Here is a 12,471-nt window from a genome sequence, read left to right on the forward strand (position 1 = left end):
AATATTTACCTTTGAGTTTTAAGCTAAATATGTGCTTAACTTAATATTTTCACTCTTCTGAAGCTGCACATAACACCTGTTGCTTCTGTGTTCGTTTCGATTTTTTAAAGTTAGCACATAAAGTAAGTCCAGTCACTTCACCTGTTCCCTTACTCTTGATTTCAACTGACAGGTCTGGGGACGAGGGGATGGCCTGATCCAGGGACGATGAAGATGCAGTGTTGAATAAGCTGGAGGAGAGAAGCAACAGGCACCATGGAAAAGACCAAAACCAAGCAAGGTTAGATTTTTCCTATGTCTTGCTTAAGGCTCAGGATTTAAGAAATATAGGTTGTAGGCTTGTCTTGCCCTTATCTCACAACATGAATAATATGTTAACTTGACTATTCTTATTTCATTATCATAACAGAATGACCAGGAAGAGCACAGACGTGGTACTGGGGAAACGGGAAATGCTACATGTATATCTATAGTAGTTTCTTACTTATCTTAGCAATAATTTTAGGACTGCCTCAGAATGACCTCCTGAAAAGGGTCAAGATATATATTGAACTAACAGACATCCAACATCTTCTAGGCTGACCTGGAAACATGAGGGCTTTCTCTTTTAAACTTTACCACACAGAATCAACCATATAAAAGTAGGATCTGTTATCATCTTCAATTGATAGGTAAAGAAAGTCATAGAGAAGTGAGGCTATAGCTCCAAAATGTCAGAGTTTGATCTGGGACCCTGGTCTCTGTCCCCAGGTTCTGGTTCTTGCCATTATACCAGGCTGTTGGGACATAGCATGAAATAGGTTAAGTAAATCCACTCAAGCTCATGAGGGGGATTTTGGTAATCTCAAACCATCTGGATTTTATAGTTTGGTGTGTAGAAGCTCTGAGCTGAGGTTATATATTATTTATAAACTTAACATACTGAGGCTGGTTCCTCTAAGGAAGGGTTTTCTGTACCTGAATGTCCTAGGAGAACAATGTACACATCTATACATCCAAATATTTGCAGCTGGGGACTTTATCTACAAACTGCTTGATTCATACAATGTGATACAAAGGAGATGTGGCTAAAATGGATAAGCAAAGGGCTGCATGTGAGGTGTACATTTTATGCAACCTCAGGGCTGAGGTTCTGACAGGTACATTCTAGGCTAATCTTTTTCCTCCCTAGTGCAAATGGTTTTCATAATCTACTACTTTCTTTGTGTTTGACCTGTCTCTAGTGTTGACAATACTGTTTTCTTTCTGCCTGCATCCTTCGGAGACCCTTTGTATTGAAATTTCCTTCCATCAACCCTCTTGCCCAGGAAGACAGCAAAATTCCTTTAGCTGATCTGGGCATGACAGAGGGCAGAGCTCTGAAGTTTAGCAAGGATCAGAGGCAGGAGAAGTAAATAACATTTTACACAGGCCTCCTGAGAACAATTGAGTGACCACTGGATAAATGACTTCCTAACTGGAACTAGCCCCTCAGATAAACTTCACTCAGCCCCAAGAATGAGACAGACCCTTTTTTTTTTTTGGCCTTGCCATGTGGCTTGTTGGATCTTAGTTCCTTGACCAGGGATCAAACTTGTGTCCTCTGCAGTGGAAGCTCAGAGTCTTAACCACTGGACTGCCAGGGAAGTCTGAAAGAGACCCTTCATGGGCATTCCCTTCTAGCTACTGAATGATCATTTATCACTCACTTTGACTGAGAAACTTCCCCTCCTTGGTAGCTCATGATTTTCTACTACAAGAGATATATCAGGTAGATATGGTTTGATCATTAGAATGTAATATAAAATAACCTATGCCAATTGATCTTCTGTTTCTGTTGAATCATTGGCTTATCATGCAAGTACAGATTTAGTATCCTGGAGGTCCCCTCGTTCCCTGCATGTCTGAAGAGAATAGGGACAGAATGAATTGTATTGATTAAACTGAGCTCTTTTCCCTACAGGAGATAATGAACATAAGCCAATGAATAATCCTTCCGCACAGATTTACCAGGTAAAAACATAGATTGTCTTCAACTCTTTTACGTTTCACAATGATGACTGTCCTTTATGTACACATTGTTTTTAGCACTCACCAAAGCTTCTACATGTATCATTGTGTTTGTTCACTTAAGACTGTGAGATAAGCAGGGTCAAGAGTACCATTCACATTGTACTTTGGTGAAAACTGATGACTGAAGGACAGCTTACCCAGTTTATGAAATACAGCACCACCACTCCCACACCAATGATGCTTTTCTTTTTGTTGTTACCATCATTCTGGCCATTATCCTGTGTGATAACATTTCCATGAGAAGGAGAGAACAAGAGCTGCTTTTTTTAGTGTCTTATTTTAGTGGGGAGAATTGAGAATAAAAGGGGGTTAACACTGCAAATGTTCATATATGATAACAGAAAAAAAGTTAAGCTCTTTTCAAACAATGGGAATAATTTGATTTATGAGGGTGATAAATTTCTGCTAACTTTTATGTGATATGTTTGCAATGACAGTCACTTTGCCCTCTCCATAGTATTTCTTTGGTTTCTATCTACCAACTGTAATTTAAAGTAAATTTCTTTCCTTAAAAATCATAGAGTTCATTCTGACATAATATGTAATGTGAAAACAGCTTGGGCTAGGGAAACCCATGCTACTCTCTAGACTTAAGGCATTGCTATTTGGAATACTTGAGAAGGAAGAAAAAACTGACAGGGTTAGGTGGGGGTTGGGAGAAAGCATGATTTCAAAGTTGGCTCTTGAGGTTTTAAGCCCTGGTATACCAGACCACCTTACCGGTCTCCTGAGAAATCTGTATGCAGGGCAAGAAGCAACATTTAGAATCGGACATGGAACAATGGACTGGTTCAAAATTGGGGAAAGAGTACATCAAGGCTGTTTATTGTCACCCTGCTTATTTAACTTATATATAGACTACATCATGCAAAATGCTAGTCTGGATGACTCACAGATGGAATCGAGATTGCCAGGAGAAATATCAACAACCTCAGATACGTAGATGACACCACTCTAATGGTAGAAAGTGAAGAGGAACTAAAGAGCCTCTTGGTGCAGGTGAAAGAGGAGAATGAAAAAGTTTATGAAATACATAACATTCAAAAAACTAAGATCATGGCATCTGGTCCCATCATTTCATGGCAAAGAGATGGGGAAAAAGTGGAAAGAGAGAGAGATTTTATTTTCTTGGCTCCAAAATCACTGAGGATGGTGACTGCAAGCATGAAATTAAAAGATGCTTGCTCCTTGGAAGAGAAGCTATGACAAACTTAGCATGTTAAAAAGCAGAGACATGGCTTTTCCAACAAAGGTCTGTGTAGTCAAAGTTATGATTTTTCCCATAGTCATGTACAGATGTGTTAGACCATAAAGAAGGTTGAGCACCAAAGAATCAACGCTTTCAAATTGTGGTGCTGGAGAAGACTCTTGAGAGTCTCTTGGACAGCAAGGAGATATAAAGGAAATCAACCCTGAATATTCTACTGGAAGGACTGATGCTGAAGCTGTAATACTTTGGCCACCTGCTACAAACAGCTGACTCACTGGAAAAGATTCTGATGCTGGGAAAGATTGAGGGCAGGAGGAGAAGGGGGATGGCATCGTGACTCAATGGTCATGAGTTTGAGCAAACTCCAGGAAATGATGAAGGACGGAGAAGCCTGGTGTGCTGCAGTCCATGGGGTCGCAAAGAATCGGACATGACTTAGCGACTGAACAACAGCTAGGATAAGGGGGCTTCCATGGTGGCTCAGTGGTAAACAATCTGCCTGCCAGTGCAGAAGATGCAGGTTCTATCTCTGGATCAGGAAGATCCCCTGGAGAAGGAAATGGCAACCCACTCCAGTATTCTTGCATTTCGAAATCCCACGGACAGAGGAGTCTGGTGGGCTATTGTCCGTGGGGTTGCAAAAGAGTTGGACATGACTGAGGGATAAAACAACAACTATGAAAAAGAGTGGTCTCCCAAATAGAGATATAGAAATCCAGAGAAGCAGGTAGTTTGGGGAAATGTGATTTAAATTTGTTTACTTTGAGTAACAGTAAAATGAAAATAACAACAAGTCCCCAAAAAATATCATGTAAGAGATCACTGCTGAGGACCCAATTAGGGCAAACCAGCACAAGATTATGAAAACATCGTAATCATGTTGCTCTTAGAACCAGACCAGCAAAGAGAGAGGTTGAAGAAAAGAGCCTCATTTCAACTTAATGCATATTTATTGAGCAGTTACTATGTGCAAGTCTACTGCTTGGCCTAATGGGAGATGAAACAGATATTCTTACTGATTTTTAAGTGTCCTGAAAAACATACAATAAATACAAGGTAGGCTGTTTGGAAGAATTTCAACAGAGTTTGAAAATTCTGTAGAATATGAAAAAGGGATGAATTAATTTTAACTGAAGGATTTGGATCAGGCCTGTAAGAACGAGTTAATCATTTGGTAAATGGATGTGGGGAAGGGTAATTTTAGGCAGAGGGACTAGCCTGAACAATGGTCTGGAAACAGGAAGTGAATCTTCCTTCAGTGCTGATCTGATGCTTCACTTGTCTGTCTAAGACCTCCCCGACCACCTCCCCTCTGTTAACACCTGACGTGTGTGTGGCATTTGAATGAGTGTGACTATCTCTTTAAACTCAGGTATGATTTAAAGTCTATTACAGATTTTATGTAGGTCACTCCCTGAATGTTGGCTAAATATAGCTGCAGTGGGGATGGCCTCATTCTCTTATTGTATACATCCAAGTACATCTGTTCACGGAGGAACAAATGAAGCAGTGGAAGTGAACTTGCCCCATGTGACCTCTGTGATGCTGTGATTATAACCCCGTCCTTGTTTTAAAAGAATGTCTCCTAAGCCCCAGTCTGTTTACTCCAAGCAACATTTAACCAAAAGAAGATGAAGGAGGAGAAATAAAGAAGAGGACAAGGAAGGAGGGATACAGGGAGAGATTAACTAGAATAGATACAATCTATACTTAAAAGGAAGAGCAAAATATGAAAGGTGAAGGAAAATGTGACATTTCAAACATTTTCTATCTCCTTATTTTCTCAACAGACCTCTCAATCCCTACCTAACATTATAGTAAATATTAACTTGTTTATTATTTTTCAATTGTCTGTCTCCTTCTCTAGAATGTAAGCTCCAATGGCAGGGATTAGTACATTTTGCTCTTTGTTATACTCTCAGAACAAAGTATAATGCCTGGAATATAATACATATTCAATAAATATTAGTTGAATGAATGAATGGATATCATGAGATGTGTATATTGCTTTAAGCCAAGGGGTCTGATGTAGTCATTTTAGTTTGGTGCTAAATGGTGTTTGGAAAACTGGTTCTTTGCAAAAAAAGAAGAGATCTTTGCTTCATACTCTAATCAAAATAAACTCAAAAGTGAATTAAAGGATTAAATATTTTTAAAAGCCATAGAAGTTTAGAGTTAGTGAATATTTATTTTGTCTCTGGATGTCTTTTTAAGAAAAAAAGCACTGGAAAAAAATCACAAAGGGAAAGGTTAGTGACTACCTCACATCCCAATTAAAAATTTTCCCAATGTAAAAATATTTTCAACAAATTCAGAGACAAATAACAAAAACTGGAAAATTTCCTACAAAAATATTACAGAGCTTTAATGATATATAAATAGTTTATAGAATCAATAAAAAGGAAAAGTCTGAAACCCTGATAGAATATGGGTGAAGAACACAATTTACCAAAACAAAATTGCAGATGGCTAATAAATAGAAGAAAAGGTTGGAGCTCAAAGAAACAATGATTAAAACAAGGAGTATTATTTTTTGACTAATATAATTCAAATGCAGTAAAAGTGTTAAAATGTTCATACCCCTAATTGGCTTCCTGTTCTTTGGATGAACATAACCTGTTTGGTAAGAATATGGTACTGTGACCTAAATCAGATCACAGAAGTCAACAGTAGAATGAGCAGTCTCATCTCCCAGTTCACTCCAGGTAGAATTACTGTGGACCAGGTGAATCAGTAGACACACTGACTACTCCTTAGCTTAGCTTAGTACACTCCCTTTTATTTGAATCCAAATCTATCCTTCTCCTTTTTGTCTCTTGTCCATTGTCCATAACCCTCTCAAAGTCCACCCCAATCTCTTTTCCAGAGTCACACTATGTTGATTTAGCCTTGATTACTTCATTTGGAATATATACTTTAAAATTATGATTTTATTAACATGAGAAGTGAAGGTTGAGGGTCCTCCAGTTAAGGCAACAGATGTGGTAACAGCACAGTTTAGTTCTGGTGCAACCCTCACACTAATGACTTGAACCCCAGCCATGTTTTTGGCTCATGTGTAACCTCATGAATGTAGACACTTTAACTTCTACCATTTATATTACTTATGTTTCATATGTCTTATCTAAGACATGATTTTCCAAATACACTAATTTAGGACATTGCATGTCATACAGTATGTTTCCAAGAATATATACAACCATAATAGTATAACTTTTCAAGCCCTCTGGTCAAATGTATTTTGTATAATTATTAATTAATTGAATATATTCCAACATGGTATATTTTTCTTTCGGTCAATACTACCTAACATCCTTTGACTCAGTAATTTCATATTTAAGAATTATCCAAAGGAAATAACTGAAATATATATAAAGTTTTAAGTAAAAAGCATCATATTTCAATGTATTATCTTATATTGAAAAATTATAAATAACAAATTTACAACAAAGGTGAATGAGTAGGTAAACTCTGGCATACTTGTAGGATAGAATATTATATAGCCATTAAAAATGTACACTTAGACAAACATTTGAAGGCTGAGGGAAGGGCTTATAAGAATGTTATGCAAAAGGAAAGAAAAAGGAGGGCAGAATCAAAATATATCTTTTATGTGATTTCAACACTATAAATATGCATGCATGTGTGCTTAGTCATGTCTGACTCTTTGAGACATGATGGACCATAGCCCACCAGACTCCTCTGTTCATGGAATTTTTCAGCTAAGGATACTGGAGTGGGTTGCCATTTCCTACTCTAAGGGATCTTCCCAACCCAGGGATCAAATCCATTTCTCTTACATCTGCTGCATTGGAAGGTTAATTCTTTACCACCATGCCACCCAGGAAGCCAAAGCCAATGCTATTAATACTTGCATTTATATTCATAGTACAAAACAGAAGGAAATATACCAAAATGGTAATGGTTATATTAAAGTAATGAAATTTGGGGTGACTCTCTTTTTTCCTTTTTCTCTGTAATAAAAATATTAATAATTTAAGAAAATGGGTTATATGCCCAAAGAAACTCTAACTGTAAAACTATGGGAACCAGTCCTACAGTAATAGGTTTCATCATCAAAATTTCCATCAAATGTTTTCTAGGATTTGTAAGCCCTGTTTAAGCCTCAGTCTCTTTTTACCATTGAGGCATGTTCTTCTAACTCCAGAGAAGCTATCTCTGCTAGATCTGTGTTGCATCCAGGGATAGATAAGATAAGTTTCCACCACACCAGGCTTCCTATCAGCCTCAGTGTGGCCTGGTAAGAATGACTTTAAGGATCAACTTCTGCAGGAAGTGTAGAGGACTAGATTTGGGAAATTTACTCTTGACTGTTCAAATGACTCACTTTGTGTTTTAAATCACTGCGTTAAATTAATGGCAATGGGTTAATCCATTGCATTGGATTAACGGAGGCTAAAAATTAGGGAGTGGCAGCTGGCAGAAAGACCCCATTTCTTCTGTAGCAACCCTGATTTAGGGGGAAGCCAAAGCAATTACCCTGGCATTCTTGTCATTATGGGCTACTTCAAAATACCTGAGCTTTTGCTCCTGTAGAGCTTTTAGTCAGGTGTCACAGGAATTTGGCATACCTTGTGGAGATTTCTCAAATCTTGATATTTAAAACTTTGCAGAGTTCTCAAAGCACAGGCCCATTCCCTACTTTTCTGACTTTAATAATGAGACAGAAGGGAAGGAGAAGTTTGTGTAAAAGACAAGTTGGAATAACCTGCTTAATTTATGAAAATTTAGTTTAAGGGATCTTTGGTGAAAAAACAAATTTGGAAGACAATGATTAAAATTCATCTTGAGAAGAGTTAAGAGCCAAGAAAGTAAAGGAAATTGAGAAACAGAAATTCATTTAAGAGCAGGAAATACGAAGAATTCAGAAGCCCCTCCCCTATTTCTTTGAGCCTAAGAAGCCCTCTGTGGTACCGTAGGCTTCCAAGTACAAGAGTTCCCTGAACCTGCCTCCGGTGGGAGCCCGCCTCCAGCGGCAGGATGGAGGGATCATAACCTCTCTAGAGCAGCTTCACGAAAAAATCAACGAGATGAGGAACGTGTTCAACTCGCTGGAGAACAAGGTAGACACCCATTTCTAATCCTGGGGGTGGGCTGTGGGCTGTTAAACAAGAAAGCTGGAGACAGAGCAGAGCAAATAAGTCCACGTCTTTAGAGGGTTTTTTTTTTTTTTTGCTTACAAAGGAATGGCCAGTTGGTACCAGAAAACCAGTCTGCAGTAGCTAAAAGTTTTCAAAATCTCCCAAGCAACTTAAAAGTGACCTGTAGTCTCAGGTGTGTGATTGTACTCACTATATATGGCATCCCCCTGGCCTGATCAGTGGTTGTGAAGCTGTTTATAAAGCAGTAGTGTTACTCCAGTGGCAGGTATTGAAGGAGCTCAAAGTAACATATGGAAAGAAAATGGGCGCCCCTAGCTCAAAATGGTTTCAGAATTCCCAAAGTCCCTATATAACCTGGCTGTTAGTGAAATGTATTGATAGCTCTTAATTTTTGAGAACTGGGGTTCTACAGGTGTAGAGAATCCTGCTGCTTCCTTTTGCCTCCTGGGCAAAATGCCACACATCCACCTAGGGGAATAGTGAAAATGAAACCTATTTCTGTTGGAAAGTGGTTCCCTTTTTTTTTCCAAGCAGGAAACATGAGTGAATGTTAGGTTTCCTTCCTTCAATTTTAAAACGTGCCTACATTTTGCTTTGATATCACATGACCATCGACTTCATTTTCCTCACAGAAGGTGAATTTGTATAATGAAAATTACCAAATCAAATGTAGTTGATCTGGTGATTTAACCTAACATGACAACTGAATTAGGACATGTGCTGAAACCCATCACAGACGTATCAAAATTAAAAATGACTGGAATGAAATACAGATTGCTCATGTTGTTTCCCAATCTTTCAGCTCCAAACACCTGAGATGTCATGCTTCTGTTTCCTCGGAATGATCTCCTTGATTCCTCTTATTTCCCCCTCCTCCAAGCCCTCTGTGAAGCACAGAGACCCACAAGCCCTATATTTTGAAAATACGGTGCAAAAGAGTAATTCATTTTATACTTTGAGATGTCACACAAGTTGGAACCATTTGGAAAGGGTGTTTAAGGCTCCTAAAAAGTTCTGTTTTAAAAAGCAATCTGGAGTAAGCATTTCTATACTTAGCAGAATGTAAGATCATAAAAATCATGTAAGTAATGTTATTATTACCTTATTGTTATTTTCTTAACCTTTTGTTTGTTGAAAATGCTTTTTTCATTGACTCAATAAATAAAACTGAACTTTAGAAGTGCTCCATTTTCTCCACATTTCTATTTGTGCTTAGCTTTCTGATTTGCCACTTCAAGGGGGAAAAAAATTAAAATTTCTTGAATAGTTTTTACATAACAATCATATGCTGTGGTAGGTACCTTACCTACATTTATTCGTTTAATTCTCAAGACAGTCCTGTGAAATATTATCCTAGCTATATTATGGATGAGGAAATTGCTACAAAGAGGCTTGCCTGAGGAAATTGCTACAAAGAAACTTGCCTGAGGTTTTAGTACTTATAGGAGAGTTGCTAGGATTTATACCCTACCTGACTCCAAAATTGACACCCTTTTCATGGTTGGAAGTTGACAATAAAAATCCAAGTGTGCATTCCTACATGACCAGGCTTGACAGCTGAAGATGATTCTCGTCACTATCAATGTGCTGAGTTTCTACCATTGTAGGTTTTCCTGCCCCTGGAAACACCATAATCTCCTTTTTCATGATATCATCCAAGAATATAGAAAAAAATAACTTCTTCCCTTTCAAAGAAATATTCAGATATGCTTAATTATTACTTTTTATCATTACATTTTTTTTAAGGAAAGAAAGAACTGAATTTCTTCAGCATCCTTTCTTGCATGGAATTCAAAGAGTTACTGATCAACACTGTCTTTCACACGCATAGCTTGCTTTTAAAGTAAATCTCTTTTTAATCAAAGGTGTTTGAATAAATAGTAAGTTGCAGGAACACTTGCAAACAATAAATTGTTGCTTTTTTTTTTATCACTATCAAGCTTCAGCATGAGTGATATAAAGAAGACCCACTTTTCCCTAGACAAATGGGGCCAAAGTTGCCTTAAGTTATGTACACAGTAGTCTTCTAGTAAATGAGTTCTGTACATGTTCAAGAGCCTGGTTTTGCAAACAAAAGAAACATCCAAGGGATCAGAGATACCATTCATAATAATTTACAGCAAATTGAATTCACTCTTTGTGTATTATTTAGTTGCAGGCTCTAGCCTCTGAACTCAAAACTGGCTTCACAGAAGCAATGCAAGAACTGTCAAGAATTCAACATGGAGAATATGCTTTGGAAGAGAAGGTTAAGAGCTGCAGATGTTCCATGGAAGAGAAAGTTACTGAGATGAAGAATTCATTGAACTATTTTAAGGTAGTTCCTTCTTCTATTTCCCTCCTAGAGATTTCTGGTCATCTTAACAGAAGTTAAAAAAAAAAAACAAAAAACTTGCCTTTTTGCCTAGCAACCAAATACAAGAATTTTCCTCTGGCCCATTCACTAACTTTCATGGAAAACTATCATGTTTTACTTAGTGGGATCTCTATGTTAAGATTAGAAGCTACAATAGAAGTAAAGTTTTCATCTCTCATTCATTCATTTAATATGTATTAAAAGTTTTCTGTGTACTAGATATCATGTTATATGCTTTAACTTCATATACTAGATTAAATACATATAAATTCTTATTTTTTAGGAAGAGCTGAGCAATGCCATGTCAATGATCCAGGCCATCACTTCCAAACAAGAAGAAATGCAACAGAAAATTGAACAGCTTCAACAGGAGAAGCGAAGAGAATCTCGAAAAGTTAAAGCCAAGTGAGTGTCTGACCAAAAAACTGACTAAAGGCAAACATATAAGCAATGGCTCATAGACGGGCACCAGAAATACCTTTCCCTCTATTGGTGGACAGCTGGCCACTGGGCTCCACGGACCAGCATGTGATAGAGTTATGCAGCACAAAAATGAATGGTGGGACTTCTCTGGCAGTCCAGTACTTAAGACTCCATGTTTACAATGCAGGGTGCAAAGGTTCAATTCCTGGTGGGGGAAATAAGAACAGTAGCAGAAAACACACTTAATATAACTGGAAGTTAAATGAAAATGACATGAAGTGGCAGGCAGAATTTAACGGTAAAAACGTAAAATAACAACTAGAAAGTGAAAGTGTTAGTCACTCAGTCTCGTCCGACTCTTTGTGACCCCATGGACTGTAGCCCACTAGGTACCTCTGTCCATAGAATCCTCCAGGCAAGAATACTGGAGTGGGTTGCTAGTTCCTTCTCCAGGGGATCTCTTCCACCCAGGGATTGAATCTGGGTCTCCCACATTGCAGGCAGACTCTTTACCAGCTGAGCCACCAGGAAAATAACAACTAGAAAGATATATTTAAATTATGATTTTTGTGCTAAAATAGTGGGTCACCAGTGATTTTATTAGATTTCTGAAATTTCTCTAATACTATTATTATTTTACTTTGACCATTGAAAATAAATTTATGTTAAACCATAGCCCAACCAGGCTGAATTAAGTAAAGCTTCACCACTCAATAGATATAATCTTCATTGTTACATGTTTTAATACGATCAAATTTAAAATATAACTAATATTTGTGTGACCCTGGAGAATGGTTCAGTGTTTTTAGTCGAGTACCTGCTCCTTCCTGCTACCTTTGTGTTGCTTTGTGAAGAGAATGTAAAGTATCCCAAGAAATTGTTCCCACTGTAAACTCTGTAACAGGGAAGCTAGTAACAGAAAAATAAGAATGCAGATATTACAATTAGAAGGTGAATTGTAGGTATTTGGTGATGAGTTGCATTGAATCATATGAATTGCTAGTATTCAACTGTGTTTAATTTACGAAAACTGCAACTTTGTATGGTTCAGAAATTTTCTTGACCTATTCTGAACTGACTCTTTTCTTACCCCATCACATAGTAAGAGCCTTTTTACTTTTTTTTTTTTTTTAGGAAAACTCAGAAAGAAGAACATGGATCACAGGCTGGACCTGCTCAAGCACAAGGAAGTCCTTTCCGTTCCATCAACATCCCGGAGCCTGTTCTTCCAAGTGAAGACTTTACAAACCTTTTGCCTTCTCAGGCCTATGAAAAAGGTACAATTCACACATCATATTGAATTAGCC

At 37.7% G+C, this 12,471-nt stretch overlaps 1 protein-coding gene across 1 annotated transcript in view; it reads left to right on the forward strand.

The window, feature by feature from the left end:
- Positions 1 to 255: 255 nt before the first annotated feature.
- ARHGEF33 (Rho guanine nucleotide exchange factor 33) overlaps positions 256 to 12,471 on the forward strand; it is a 53,120-nt gene continuing 40,904 nt past the window's right edge. The window contains exons 1-5 of the mRNA XM_052649396.1: positions 256 to 280; positions 1,943 to 1,992; positions 10,538 to 10,702; positions 11,025 to 11,146; positions 12,299 to 12,441. Coding sequence (XP_052505356.1) covers positions 256 to 280; positions 1,943 to 1,992; positions 10,538 to 10,702; positions 11,025 to 11,146; positions 12,299 to 12,441 — 505 coding nt within the window. The remainder of the gene's footprint in view (positions 281 to 1,942; positions 1,993 to 10,537; positions 10,703 to 11,024; positions 11,147 to 12,298; positions 12,442 to 12,471) is intronic.

Source organism: Budorcas taxicolor, chromosome 11 (assembly GCF_023091745.1).
Source record: "Budorcas taxicolor isolate Tak-1 chromosome 11, Takin1.1, whole genome shotgun sequence".
Taxonomy (NCBI): Eukaryota; Metazoa; Chordata; class Mammalia; order Artiodactyla; family Bovidae; genus Budorcas; species Budorcas taxicolor.